Raw genomic sequence first — 15,818 nt, 5'->3', positions numbered from 1 at the left:
GGTAAACTGGAAAAATTAATTGAACAGTAGAGTGCAAAGAGCTGTGCGATTATTATGGGAGATCGCAACAGTGTGTTGGAGAAGGAAGAAATGGAAAAGAAGCAGGGCCATATTGTCTTGCAAAGAGAAACGAGGGAGACCAAAAGCTAGTACATTTTTGCAGAAGAACAGGAATCATGATAACAAACACATGGGATAGAATCTTACCATATTTTTTCAGAAGTATCAGTTCCAGTGGGAAAACCGGTGAGAATCCCACTGATGTCAATGCCAGGAAAACTCCCTGAGTATTGAGTGTCTTTAACAAAATTATTTTCCCCACTTGATTCATGCCCTTATGGCGGCTTGTATCTGATTCACTCACCCCAGGAAAACTTAATCTCTGCAATCAGTGGAGAGCTCCTTTTAAACATCTCCCCAGCACTCCCAGGACTTGTCCCAAATCCAGTCAGGGGATAACTGTCAGGAAGGCAGCACCAAGATTTTCGGAGGGTACCCTTACCAAACTCTTGGATGGTGTGGAGCAGAGGCATGACATCCTCTACTTGCCTTCCACAGATATCCATCAACCAAAGTCACCACCCCCACCTGGGAGGCAGTGGCTGCAAAGCTGAGTGCCAGCTCGCTGCATAAGAGTACGGGGCAACAGTGCCAGGGTAAGTCTGCCTCCTGATGTATACCACTGCGCCCCCTTAACACGCCCTTCACACCTCCATAGTGATCTCTCACACAGCCACTCATGGATTCCCAACACTTCTCATGGTGTTCTCCACCCATGTTCCCCCCCAGTAGACAATCTGCTCCTCACATCCCCGTTCCCATTCACGTCCCATACATGCCAGACTTCATCACCATCTGACCTGCCAGGACTCCCGCCTACACTCTCATTCCAGGAGAAACTCGAGCACAACCAGTGGAAGCGGGCACAGGCTGACAGAGTCATGTCTGAATTGAACTGCCTAATACCCTTTGAGGAAAGCGCATATAGTTGGAAGGCGATGAGCAGGACCACACCTGTGCAGAGCACAAAGTGGGGCCAGCAGACGAAAGTGAGAAACGTCAAGACATGCAGCCTCCCGTGAGTTAACTTTCTCCCATCATTTATCCCCCTTGATGCAGTAATGCCACCCCGCTTCCCTTGCACATCCATCTGTCGATCAACGTGGACCATCCTGGTACCCTCTAGACACCACAGACCTGAGCAACTCCGAGGGAGACATCTCGAAGACAAGCATCGAGGAGGCGCCACAGCTGACACCCGCATCCTGCACCAGCGCAGGTACTCACACTTCAGTGGGATTAACAAGTAGGCAGGTTTCTCGGTCACTAACTGGTGAACGATTCACAGCAGGTGGAGAAAGAAATGTCCCCCGGAATTGACACTCGGAGGGATACCAGAGCACAATACTCAGCTGAGTCCCTAGCTGAAGATGTGCCCCTGGGTCAGGTCGTCCCAGCGCTGCTAGAACTGCAAAGACAGAGTCACAAGCATCATGGAGGGATGACAGCATCCCTCCTCAGACTGCAAGGCCGACTGGAGGAGTCCCGTCACCTTCTGTCAGAGAAGCTGATGCCACCAATCCAATGCGGAGAGGACAAGACTGTGAGGGTGGCGTCCACAGTGGAAACCTTGTCGAAGGACGTGGACTCCATGGTGGGGGATGTCCGACCCCTGGTTCAGCTCATGACCTCAATGGTTGACGTAAAGAGCTCCATGGTGCAGGGCTTCAACTGTATTATGCAGTCATTCGTGAGAAAACATAAGTGTCCATGCCAGACGGTGGCGGGGCTTCTAAACCTTACTCCAACTGCTCCTCTATCCCATGGAGGAGCCCTGTGGCCCCAGAGCAACCAAAGGAAAGAGGATTAACAGGAGTGCAGACCGGGGCCATCCACCCAGGAGGCCCTAGGGGTGTCCAACCCATCTGACACCCCTCTCCCTGTTAGTGACACACCTTCAGCCCTGCACACCAAGGAGGGCAGCACTGCAACATCCGTGCAGCCCAAATGTAGGCCTGGGCCCTCAAGGTGCAGGCTCCCCGTTGATGCCCACCGAGGTCATCTCCGGCAACAGGACGTGGATGCCAGCAGGCCGCCTCAACCTCAGCAGTAGATCCTGGGGATGCACCTAGACGTAGCGGCAGGGCGAGGAACAGTAAGAAACAATAGGCACTTAGTGGGCACAGTGAACTGAGGCTCTAGTAGAGGTAAGTAACCATTGTAATATTGCTCGTGTATTAAACTTCACTTTGTTCATCCATACAAACCGTGCATGCTGTTATTTCATAGACTTTGGAATGAAGGGAACATTGGTAAAACCAAAGAGATGCATATCTCAAAATCACAAAGAAATATTAACGTATTCATAGAAGGAAAAGAACAGTTCAGATATTAAGGAAGCATAATATCTGCATATGGAAGGTGCGACAAATAAGAACACAGATAGCGATGGGAAAGGCTGCATTTGGTAAGAATTGACGGTTTCCAACTGGAATGTTTGAACAGATAACTCAAGAAACAACTTGTACAGAGCTTAATTTGGAGTGATATTTTGTATGGATTTGACTCTTGGACCTTACAGAAAGGGAAACCCCACTTGCTAAATAACATAGAATTGTGGGTTTGGAGGAGAAGGGAAAGGATCAGTTGGACAGAAAAAGTAACAAATGATGAGGTGCTATGGAGAGAGAACTAACAAAGAAAATTTACTGAACATAATTAGGAACAGACAGAGTCTAGCTAGAACACATCTTAAGAGCAAACTTGAAGAGACATCATGGAGGGAAGAGTTCAAGGAAAAAGAGGAGGAGAATATCAGTGTTGTATGAATTGAAAATTGAGGGAAGTTATTGGCAAATGAAAATACTGGCACAGGATAGAGAAACATGGAAAGGCTACTTTAAGCCAAGGACCTGCCTTTGGCTAGAGCACACATGATGACGCCTGCCACCTCAATGTGCTTCTCCACATCAGTATTGCTGAACAAGTTAATGTAACACATTACACAATCATAAATTACCTGATGACGGACTTCCTGTAGCGACCGTGGAATAAATGGTCGCACACCGGGCAGATCTGGCTCGAAGGCGTTGATTTGAGCTCTTTTTACCTGAAAATGGGGGAATTGTGACGGGGGTGGAGGGGAAGTTCCCCCCCCCCCCCCCCCCCCCCCCCCCGGGAGTGGTATGTCTGCTGGTTATCAGACCCAGCAGAAGAAGGTTAAAGACCTGGCCAAGGAACTGGAAGAGACCTGTGGCGCAGCAACAATTGGAAAGATGGAGGAGGGGGAAGGGCTGTCGCATGCTAGAAAACCCCAGATGAAGCAGTTGATGGCATTCATCAGAGAGGAGTCCTGCCAACAACGAAAGGAGATGCAGGAAGCACGATCGAAGACGATCAAAGTAATAGTAGCACCTTGAAAGGCTCGATGGAGAGAGTCGAGAAGTGCTTGAAGGCACAGAGGTCGCAGATCCGGGAGATGGAGAGGGTGATGTCTGACCACAGTGATTGGGTGGTGGCATTGGTGGCATAGGTGGGGCTCCTGGGTGACGTTCGCAAGTCCCTAAGGGCAAAGGTAGAGGAACAGGAGAGTAGATCTAGAAGGCAGAACTTGCGTATCGTTGGCCTGCGTGAAGGTGTGGAATGTACGAGTCCTACGGGATACGTCTCAAGGATGCTGGCGGGGATGGTGGCGGAGGGGGTGCTGGACAAGGCCCCAGAGTTGAATAGAGCGCACAGGCCTCTAAGGCAGAAGCCAAGAGCTGGGAAGATGCTGCGGTAAGTGATTGTGAGGCTCCAGACATTTGTGGCGAAGGAGAAGATCCTGAGTTGGGCCATGGAGAGGAAGAACTGCGAATGGGAGGGGAACAAGATCTGAATTTATCAGGACATTGGAGTGGAGCTGGTGAAAAGGTGTGCTGGGTTCAACAGGTCCAAGGCGGCGTTTTATCAAAGGCAGATCAATTGTGGGGTGCTATTCTCGGCGAAACTGTGGGTGACTTTTGAAGACCGGGAGAATTATTTTGAAACCCTAGAGACGAATGACTTTGGGCACAATTCTCCGGAAAAGTTTCCAAGTGTGGTAGTGAGCGTGAATTGCCACGAGCTTCCTGGCGCTCGACCCTGTGAGGCTGGCAACACAATTCAATGTTAATTGGTCCATTTAACGAGGCCTCATGGGATTCTCGCTGCAAATAATGGCTCACCAGCTGATTTGCTGGGACCGCGCTCGCCAGCGCCCGCTAACAAGATCGAGCAGCACTTAAGCTGCATTTTCTCAGCCAACCCCAGCCAGCTCGGAACAATGGCGCTGAGGAGACCAGCCCCAAGATTCGGGGACGCTGACCTGGGGAGGCTCCTGGACATGGTGGAGACCAGGAATGATGTCCTGTTCCCCCGAGGGCCCCGGAGGGTGAGCCATAAGGCAGCCACTGCCGGCTGGGATGAGGAGGCAGTAGTCATAAGCTCGAGTAGTATGATCAAGAGGACTGGCCAGCCGGGGAAGAAGGATGGTATGTATAGGAGGTGGAGAGAGGTGGGGCTGGTGAGGGCGAGGGATCTATATCTGGAGGCGGGGTTTGCAAGTCTGGAAGAGCTGGGGGAGAGAGTAGAGCTCCCGAAGGGAAGCAAATTTAGGTATATGCAAGTGAGAGACTTTTTGTATGGAAGGTATGGGGAGGGATTCCCAAGCTTCCAAAATATGCACTATTGGTACGGTTGCTGCTTCTGGACTTGGAAGAGGAGGGTAGGATCGGGGACATATACGGGTGGCTGGGAGAGCAGGGGAGAGCGCAAGTGGTGAGGATTAAAGAGAAATGGGAGGAGGAGCTGGAAGGAGGAGATAGAATGGGGAGTGTGGAGTGAGGCGCTGCACAGGGTGCATTCGACCTCCTCGTGTGCGAGGATGAGTTTGATCCAGTTTAAGGTGGTACACAGGGTGCACATGAGGATTGGCTGCCATTGTGAAAGGATGCACAGCGGGTAGCAGACGAGTGTGAGAAGTGTGGGCGCAGACCAGCGAACCACATACATATGTTCTGGGGTTGAGAAGTTGGAGAGTTACTAGGAGGAGGTGTTCAGGACGCTCGCAAAATTGTGAGGGTAGAGTCCGGGCCGGATCCTATGGTGGCGATTTTTGGGGTATCGGAAATGCGGGAGCTGATGGAGGGGAGGAAGTCCGATGTGGTGGCCTTTGCCTCTCTAGTTCTCAGCGAAGGACTTTGCTGGACTGGCGGTCGACAATGGCGGTCGACAACGCCGCCGGGGGTGGCGGCCTTGCTGGGGGATCTGTGCGACTTCCTTTGGTTGGAGAAGATTAAGTTTGAATTGAGGGGATCAGCAGAGGGCTTTGAGACACTGGGAACTGTCCACGACCATGTTTGAGGAATTGTTCATCTAGCGGGAGGGGGTGAAAAGGTGGAAAACCTTGTACAAACTAAATCATGAGACGTGGAGAATGTTCTCTGGCTTATTTAGATTTTTGTACTTTTGAATATGTTTGGAATAAAATACTTTTTTTTTTAAATTAATTACCTGACTACCTGTATCTATCATGAAACAGTATTCAATATGTTGGGCGTAATTTAACAGAAAAAATTCTAAGCTCATTTGTGGTGGGTTTTGCCAGTAGTTGCCCGTTGGCTCTGCCGACGAGTTTTCCACTGCTATTCAATGACACTTAGTCACTTTTGTGGACCCTAGAAAGTTTCTCACCGGTTTAACCCACGCTTAGAATATTTTCAGCACTCAGAGATTGGCTGCCATTGTGAAAGAAAGCCCAAATCACTAAATGAGCTTGTGGGTCCCTCTCACCCATGGACAATGCCTCCTTCCCCCACACACATGGACATTACCCCCCCCCCCCCAAGTGATGACACCCCGCTCTGGGGGGCCCTTCTCACCAGGTCCCCCATGTCTTTTTACAGGCCTCCCCCACCTCCCTAACCTCCTAATTATCTGCCCTGCACCCCACCCCCCCTTCAAACCACATCTCCACCCTCCTTTCATGGGCATGGCCCTCTTCATGACTCTTGGAAGTGCTCCTGCCAGATGGGCAGTGCCAAAGTGCCCACATTCCAGGAGGAGGGCCAGAGGGCTACCCTGCACTATTCCTGGCCACCCAGGGGGCTCCGATGGACCGCGAGACCCCCGGCTACCATTCTGCCTGCTCAATGTTTGTGTGGACCAGAACTGAATGGTGCCCAGCTGCGGTCTCGCTGGGGAGGCTGGTAGATCCTGGGTAAACTTGCCTAAGTAGGTTTCAAACCTACTTAGGCATGCACCGTTTGGTCACACCACGTTTGGGAAATTTTGAAACCTCGCAGGTCTTGGGTATATCCTGCGAGGCGTAAAAGCTGCCGGGAAGCCCGCAGGAGGCCTCACCTAGGATCTACCGGCTGCGTTGCACTCTTGCTCGAGCACAATGCAGCCGCTGGATTGCGCCTGTTATGCAATACTGCTTCCAAAATGTTCAATGGTAATGATACAGTTGCATTGTGTTTGTTTGCCACCTTTGTAGTCACTGATGATATCACATTTCTTATTGTATTTGCAGATGGTACACCCTTCCACAATTTCAACCGTATTTCACTGAAGTGATAAAAAACATATGTCATGTTCTGTAGACTGGCTGAAGTCAATGATGAACTTCAGAACATTTAGTTTAAATAATTTATTGTAGAACAACTGTGTAATAAGATAACTAGGATAAAGAAAATAATAAACTAATAACGCTAATTAACTATTGTGGAACTACTGCAAAATATGTCTATCCTCCAGCACAACCTATTCCCAACTCCCAGACCACAGGATCATGTGACGGCTTTTACACTGCCACCTAGTGATCGGAGGTAGTGCCTAACATTATGTACAAACTTGCCTTATGCATATCATCACATCCCCTTTCCTTTGGAAAAGTGAAATTATTTACATGCATTAAATTACATTTTACATTTCATCATGATATGCATAACTGTACACATGTTCAGAATTTTCTTTTTACAATCTGTTACAAGTTCAGTCTTTCTGGCGTGCATCTCATTCTTGTAGATCTTCTCAGTGTCTGCTGAACTGGCAATGGTTCTTCATGTTCCTTGGTGTATGTTGCTTGAGTTTGATCATCATGGATTGACGTATCATTCTCTTGTGTGTGATCTGTATGTTCTTCAGGTGTTGTCGGACTGTTGCATGCTTCATCTGGTGGTTGCATCACAATGGTTTGTGGCATTTTGTAGACTCATCGGCAAACCTCTTTGTGGATTTGCCTTGAAATCTCTCCCTTGCTCACTTTTTTGACAGTGTTTGCTTCTCTGCTTCTGGATTAGCAGATTTCTCCAACATTTGAAACTGAAGCAGTTCACACCATGTGCAGTTTGTTTGCTTCCTGCACTGTGTGCAGATGTTCACTCTGCTGCATAATGTGCAGTTTTGTACCATCCCAGAGGATGCCCGGCCAATAGACCGTGTCTTTGTCTTTCTTTTTACACTTTTTCTTTCCATTGTGCTCTGCATGGAGCTCGCTCAGAACCACTGATCTTAAAGATTTCAGAATTGCTGTTTGCTTATTTCGCAACAAAACTCTATTTGCAACATCCAACTCTTCTCTCACGTGGTAGAAACCGGAGCAGGATTCTCTGGGCCATCCTTCGCGAAGATATCTTCTCACCTTCTGCAACATTCAGTTCTTAAGGTTAAGATTGCTTAAGGTTAATGTGCAGGTTCAGTCGGCAGTTAAGAAGGCAAATGCAATGTTAGCATTCATGTCAAGAGGGCTGGAATACAAGACCAGAGATGTACTTCTGAGGCTGTATAAGGCTCTGGTCAGACCCCATTTGGAGTATTGTGAGCAGTTTTGGGCCCCATATCTAAGGAAGGATGTGCTGGCCTTGGAAAGGGTCCAGAGGACGTTCACAAAAATGATGCCTGGAATGAAGAACTTGTCATATGAGGAACATTTGAGGACTCTGAGTCTGTACTCGTTGGAGTTTAGAAGGATGAAAGGGGATCTTATTGAAACGTACAAGATACTGCGAGGCCTGGATAGAGTGGACGTGGAGGGGATGTTTCCACTTGTAGGAAAAACTAGAACCAGAGGACACCATCTCAGATTAAAGGGACGATCCTTCAAAACGGAGATGAGGAGGAATTTTTTCAGCCAGAGGGTGGTGAATCTGTGGAACTCTTTGCCGCAGAAGGCTGTGGAGGCCAATTCACTGAGTGTCTTTAAGACAGAGATAGATAGGTTCTTGATTAATCAAGAGGATCAGGGGTTATGGGGAGAAGGCAGGAGAATGGGGATGAGAAAATATCAGCCATGATTGAATGGCGGAGCAGACTCGATGGGCCAAGTGGCCTAATTCTGCTCCTATGTCTTATGCTCTTATGGTCTTCTTATCATAGATTATCATAGAATTTACAGTGCGGAAGGAGGCCATTCAGCCCATCGAGTCTCCACCGGCTCTTGGAAAGAGCACCCTACCCAAGGTCAACACCTCCATCCTATCCCCATAACCCAGTAACCCCACCCAACACTAAGGGCAATTTTAGACACTAAGGGCAATTTATCATGGCCAATCCACCTAACCTGCACATCTTTGGACTGTGGGAGGAAACCGGAGCACCCGGAAGAAACCCACGCACACACTGGGAGAATGTGCAGACTCCGCACAGACAGTGACCCAAGCCGGAATCGAACCTGGGACCCTGGCGCTGTGAAGCAATTGTGCTATCCACAATGCTACCATGTTGCCCATTCTAGTTTCTTCTCTAGTTTGACACCATGAATACTGGTCATCCATCGTGGAGGTTCTTCATTTTACTTCTTTACATATACCATAGAATTAACCCAGTCTATAGGGGCTTCAGTAAGATTTTTTTTAAAAATATATTTTTATTCTCCTTTTTCACATTTTCACCCGCATTTACGCCCATCAACAATAAACAATAATCAGCAACAGATATGTCAATCCCCATAACAGTAACAGTGCTCCCATCCTCCCACCACCCCCAAACATCAGCCCGCATGTTTACATAAACAAATTACAAAAAGGAATCAGGGATTACCCATTGTCACCCTTAATATACACAGTCCCCCTACCCCCCAACCCTCCCACCCCCCCCCAACTAATGTTCGATATTATCCAGTTCTTGAAAGTGCATAATAAATAGTGCCCATGACTTGTAGAACACCTCCGAGCTTCCCCTCAGTTCGAACTTAACCTTCTCAAGGGTCAAGTATTCCAACAGGTCCCCCTGCCACGCCAGGGCACTGGGTGGAGAGGCTGCTCTCCATCCCAGCAGGATCCGCCTTCGGGCGATCAACGAGGCGAAGGCTATGATATCTGCCTCCGCACCCGTTTCCAACCCTGGCTGGTCCGACACCCCGAATATGGCCACCTGGGGACCCGGGTCCAGTTTCACACGCACCACCTTAGAAATTACCCTAAACACCTCCTTCCAGTACTCCCCTAGCTTTGGACAGGACCAAAACATATGAACGTGATTAGCGGGCCCCCTCCCGCAACGCTCACACACATCCTCTACTCCTTCAAAAAATCGGCTCATCCTCACCCTCGTGAGGTGTGCTCTATATACCGCCTTCAGCTGTATCAGCCCCAACCTTGCGCACGAGGTGGAGGCATTCACTCTCCGGAGCACCTCACACCAGACCCCCTCCTCTATAACCTCTCCCAGCTCTTCCTCCCACTTTGCTTTGATCCTTCCCAGTGATGCCTTATCCTCTTCCAAAACAGCTCCGTACACCGCTGACACTGCCCCCTTCTCCAGTCCCCTTGTCGTCAGCACCTCCTCCAGCAATGTGGAGGCCGGTTCCTCTGGGAAGCCCTGTATCTCCTTCCTGGCAAAATCCTGAACCTGCATGTACCTGAACACTTCTCCCTGCTCCAGCCCATACTTCGCTTCCAGCTCCCTCAATCCTGCAAACCGACCCCGAAGAAACAAATCTTATAGCGTCTTAATCCCCCTCTCTTCCCATTTCCGAAAACTTGCATCCCACCTCCCTGGCTCAAATCTGTGGTTCCCCCGAATCGGCATTTCCCTTGACCCTGTCCCCAACCCGAAGTGTTGGCGAAACTGCCTCCAGATTTTCAATGAGCTATTATTACCGGACTTCCTGAGTATTTCCCTGGAGCTATCGGGAGCGGTGCTGTTGCTAGTGCTTTCAGCCCCGACCCCCTGCACAAACTCTCCTCCATTCTGACCCACTGGGAATCAACCCCTCTGACCCAGCTCCGCACCTTCTCCACATTCGCCGCCCAGTAGTAGTACAACAGGTTCGGGAGACCCAAACCCTGGGCTTCAGTAAGCTTAATGACACCCAAGGCAGTCACTCTTTATAGCTCTGCTTTTAGTTTATCCCTTAATGGCGGCGACACATGTCTCGCTGCATGAATCACAGGCTTTGCATCTCTCTTCAATTGAATCTTGTACGTGTACTGAAACGTACCAAAACTTTGGAAAATTTCAGGGAAATCATTCAGTATGGCGTCTCCTGAGGAATGAGGATCTGTTGCAGCATTATCTGCACTATTGACTCGTCGGACAAGCTGCAGCTCCTCACACACCTCAAGTCCAATTAAAGACTCAAGGTCCGCCACCACCACAGAAAATTTCAACTTGTACATTTTGTTTTTGACATCGACATCAAGCTCACATGCTCCAAACAACGAGATTTCATTACCATTTTAATCTCTTAATAATACCATTCTGGACTGCTGCCTCACGGCGCCAAGGTCCCAGGTTTGATCCTGGCTCTGGGTCAATGTCCTCGTGGAGTTTGTACATTCTCCGTTTTTGTGTGGGTTTTGCCCCCACAATCCAAAGATGTGCAGAGTAGGTGGGTTGACCATGCTAAATTGCCCCTTAATTGGAAAAAATGAATTGGGTACTCTAAATTTTTATTTTAAAAATAATACCGTTCTGGTAACTATTTTTGGTTGAATTCCCAGCTTTTTTACATTAGACAGATTGATGAGGTTGGCCCTCGCACCAGTGTCGAGCTTGACTGTTAACACTGTGCCATTTATCTTTAATGGCACTGTCCATTTAGGTTTATGATTATCTGCCTTCAATTCACTGCTGCAGATTGATACAAATACATTGCTATTTTGAATGACTTGAGTCTCCTTGTCTTCGCTGGAGATCATGGCCTGGATTCTTTTCTCCCCAACGCCGAAATCGCGTTCGGTGACAGGGCGAAGAATCCGTTTTGACAGCGAAATCGGGAGCGGAGCCGGTTTTTAAATTCTCTGCCCCCCCCCCCCCCCTGAACATTGGCGTACACGTGGAGTATACACCGCCATTACCTGAGGCCCGCCCCACGATGATCTCTCCCCGACTGGCCGAATTCCCGACGGCGCGGGTCTCTCATGGTCCTACCGTCCGGGATCCTCGCAATGTGGCTGCGGACTCAGTCCGGGGCCGCCACAGTCGGGGGAGTGCCGATGGGCAGGCAGGAAGGGCTTCATTCGGGGCTGGGGACAATGTGTGCGGGCGCTCCGGGGCGTACGAGCAGCCAATGCGGTGCACTATTTTGCTATTCCAGGTCTGCGGGCTGAGTCCTCCATGGAGCATGGCGCGGCCGCTACAGGCTCCCGCGTGCGCAGCCTCTGACCCATGACAGATGGCACATGTTTTTCCATATGCAGGGCATTGCCGTGGCAAATACAGTTCGCCATATCACGGACACAAAATGGAGGATTGGATCGGATCGGCCGCTCATAATGACCACCCACACTGGGAGCATGTTTCTTATTCAGCTGCGTCACCACACTACTGCCGTCTACCACCTCTTCTGCCTTCGTGCCAAATTACGCAGATTCAACGTGTTGAGCTGCTTTGCAACAAGTTCACTAGCGTGACATATTTGAATCGCACTTTAAAGTTGTAGGTCTGCTTCCCGCAGAAGCCACACGCACACTTTATTATTGGAGATTCCAAAAACTATCTGGTCTCGTATCATTGACAACTGGAGTGTGCTGAAGTTGCACGACTGCACCTTCAATCGCAAGTCAGTGAGGAAGCTGTCGAATGCCTCTCCCGCGCTCTGGGTGCGCATACGGAATATATAGAGCTCAAAGGTTTAGTTGTTTCTAAGGGAGCAATACCGATCTAATTGTTTAAGCACTTCTTCGAAGCTTTTGCTGTCAAACCTCGTTTTCAAATGCAAAAGTATTGAAGTTTTCAATTGCTTGGGGACCTGCTACGGTAAGCAGAAACGTGATACGCCTCTCATCGGGTTGTGTCTGCAGACCAAGGCCAGCAACATAGAGTTTAAACTGTTGCTTACACACCCTCCTTTTCTCGTCTACGTTACTGGTAATCTGAAACTGTTGAGGTGGCTTTATGCCTTCCATCTCGGACTTCGAGGTTTTACCGCGCGTTGAGCACCAAATGCCAGTAACTAGCAATGTTAGTAGCAAAGATGCATTTCCTTCCTTATCCTTCAAAGGTATCTTTTTTTAAAGTAAATTTACCTAAGGCCAATCCACCTAACCTGCACATCTTTGGGTTGTGGGGCGAAACCCACGCAAACACGGGGAGAATGTGCAAACTCCACACAGTGACCCAGAGCCAGGATCGAACCTGGGACCACGGCCATGAGCCAGCTGTACTAACCACTGTGCCACCGTGCTGCCCTTCAAAGTTATCTTTAGTGGTTTGGATATTTTCGTACCAAATCTTTTAGTTCTTATTAAATCATCAATCCTGGTACCATGTGATGTTCTGTAAACTGGCCGGTCAATGATGAACATCTTGTTTAAATAATTTATTGTAGAACAACTGCGTGATAAGATAACTAGGATAAGTAAAATAATAAACTACGAACACTAATTAACTATTGTGGAACTACTACAAACTATGTCTATCCTTAAGCTTAACCTACTCTCAACTCCCAGACCACAGGGTCACGTGATGAGTGGTCGGCGGTTGTACCTAACATTATGTACAAACTTAACTTATGCATATCATCACAACACTTGATTGTTAGCTGCTTAAATAATTATATTTAAAGCATCCATGGGGATAGCTAAAGACTTAATAATGCTTTGTGTGCCCATTTCTCTTCAGCGTTTGACACTGAATATATCAGCAGTGGTACAGCTGTGTACTGAAAATGGAGATATTATTAAAATAGTAGTATAAGATCTGTTATTAACATAAACTGTCAAATATGATATTGGGTCCCCAGCTTGTCCAGGCTGAGATGGCACATTATTCTTACGGTGGCCGAAGCATGTGCAGGATATGACAAAAAGTACAGCCACAAATTCATTCTGTAGTTTAACTTCCTTTAATATCACAATACTTTTATGTTGATGCCTCCATTAACTCTAATCATTGCTTACAGAGACATTTCCAGTTGTGCTCTTGACTTATTATTACTTTCACTCTGTCCCACAGCCCAATGGAAGCAGCCAAGGCAAAGTCCATAATCCATTCCTTCCCACCCCAATGTTGCCACCACCACCTCCTCCGCCTATGGCTAGGCCTGTGCCTCTGCCAGTGCCAGACACAAAACCAACCACCACATCAACAGATGGAGGAGCAGCATCACCTACTTCACCCAGTAAGTTAACTTCCACAAAAAAGCATGTCATATTCTCTGAAAATATGTGATGCCGACCTTCTACAGTGGCCCAAGCATTAGATCACGTATAGCTCAATATGTATTCATGTTGAAAGCATATTGGTTAACTTTTGTCTTTTTGAAGTTGCTGCCCATCAAAGTCACCCATCTCAATCAAAGAATTGGAGATTTTATCTACTATCTGTTTGCTGGCTTCTAGATAAAAGCTTTACATTATCCCTGCTTTTGTTTCAGTTTAGAAATTATTTTCTTTCTAATGGTATTTTCGCCTGTAAACCATAACATTTAAAAAATGTGAAAATTGCGCAGTTTTCTTCACATCTCTCTCCAAAAATGCTTCCATTGTAAAGGGCATATTAGCAAAGTGATACACAGGGTATTTCAAATCATCCGCCACCCATTTCTCACCTGTTAAATGAGACGGGTAGAGAAAAGTAAGAAATATTAGACGCCTATTTTCAGGCAGACCTTTAAATAGGCAGCAATGCCTTCACCAATAGCTACACCTTAGCACCTTTATGGTAATGAAATATCCCAAGGTGCTTCACAGGACCATTATTAACAAAGCATGACAGAAAGCCAAGTAAAGAGATACTTGGGCAGCACGGTAGCATAGTGGTTAGCACAGTTGCCTCACAGCTCCAGGGTCCCAGGTTCGATTCCCAGCTTGGGTCACTGTCTGTGTGGAGTCTGCACATTCTCCCCATGTGTGCGTGGGTTTTCTCCGGGTGCTCCGGTTTTCTCCCACAGTCCAAAGATGTCCAGGTTAGGTGGATTGGCAATTCTAAATTGCCCTTAGTGTCCAAAAAAGGTTAGGTGGGGTTACGGGGATAAAGGAGATAGGGGGGAGGCGTGGGGCTTAAGTAGGGTGCTCTTTCCAAGGGCCGGTGCGGACTCGATGGGCTGAATGGCCTCCTTCTGCACTGTAAATTCTATGATTCTATGGTCAGATAACCAAATGCTTGTTCAAAGAGCTAGGTTTTTTCTAGTGTCTTAAAGGAGGAAAATGCAGTAGAGAGGCAGATGGCACAGGAAGTGTATTTCAGAGCTTGGGGTCGAGGCAGCTGAAGGCATGGCCAATGGTGGAGCAATGAAATCTGGATGCTCATGACGCTGGATAAGTACATCCTGTAAAATTATTTAGCTTCAATTATTCATATAAAACATTGAAGGAAGCACAGGAGCAGTTTTTAAAGTTTTGAGTGCTGGGGACATGTTTTTATTGCTAGTTTAATGTTAATTATATCGCATTAGCTAATGTTTAATGATAAATACAGATATCTTAGAGGGTTGTTGGTTTGGAGTTGATTACGGAGACAGGGGGGGCCAAGGTAATGGGAGGGATTTGGAAACCAGGATGAGAAATTAAAATCAAGATGTTGCTTGCTCAAAATATCCAGTCTTATGTTACATCCTCGGATACAATTTTAATATACAAATAGCCAGAATAAGCCTCATTCATTCCTTATAGGGACTACTAAAGGTCGCTCAGGGAAATTTGGTGTTGTAAGACTTCTTACTGTGCTCACCCCAGTCCAACACCGGCATCTCCACGCCAGGGAAATTTAAGGATTTATGTAGGATTTATTTTGAGATATTTTTACACCCAAGAGGAGCAATCATGCTCCGAGTTGAAAATTCCCACCCCATCGATGTAAGGGAAGTAGAGATTTATTTTCTCACTTCCCCGCCCTCAGTCGGTCTCTCCAGATCTTTCAAGTGTTGATCCACAAATGTCCCCCCACCATCACCGGAACAGTGCATCAGTAATCAGCAGTCCACACACTGCACAAACTGGATCTCTAGTGATGTTTGACTGAGGTAAATTATTTACATTAACGATGAGTTTAATAAGATCATCAGTAGAGTGGGGTAGAATAAGAACAGATTGGATTGTTTTAAGATTCTTAGCACAATCATGTGTTAAACCATCTCACTATCTACAACACCCTGTTGGTGATAAAATATAAACACAAGAAAATTCTGCTGCTTGATATAATCATAGATTGGGAAGTGCTATTCTCTAATGAATTGCATTAAGGTTGCAATATATGGATAAAAGCAATGTGATCTGAAGTAGGTAGTGACCAAATATAATGGAATAATGTAGAAAACTTATGCTACATGTATGCTGCTGAAAGCATAAATTGAATTAGAAAATAATATGTTTTGCTAACAATAAAAATGAGACAATAAATATGGTTTAATAATC

General features: G+C 47.3%; 1 protein-coding gene across 20 annotated transcripts in view; it reads left to right on the top strand.

Moving 5' to 3' along the window:
• nfia (nuclear factor I/A) overlaps positions 1-15,818 on the top strand; it is a 1,116,080-nt gene that overhangs the window by 1,046,307 nt on the left and 53,955 nt on the right. For all 20 annotated transcript variants that reach the window (XM_072510961.1, XM_072510968.1, XM_072510960.1 and 17 more), the window contains one exon: positions 13,420-13,585. In XM_072510961.1, the coding sequence (XP_072367062.1) occupies positions 13,420-13,585 (166 nt within the window). The remainder of the gene's footprint in view (positions 1-13,419; positions 13,586-15,818) is intronic.

This window comes from Scyliorhinus torazame, chromosome 7 (genome assembly GCF_047496885.1).
Source record: "Scyliorhinus torazame isolate Kashiwa2021f chromosome 7, sScyTor2.1, whole genome shotgun sequence".
Taxonomy (NCBI): domain Eukaryota; kingdom Metazoa; phylum Chordata; class Chondrichthyes; order Carcharhiniformes; family Scyliorhinidae; genus Scyliorhinus; species Scyliorhinus torazame.
Note: the sequence above shows the minus strand (reverse complement) of the source record. Positions and strands in the feature narration are given on the sequence as shown.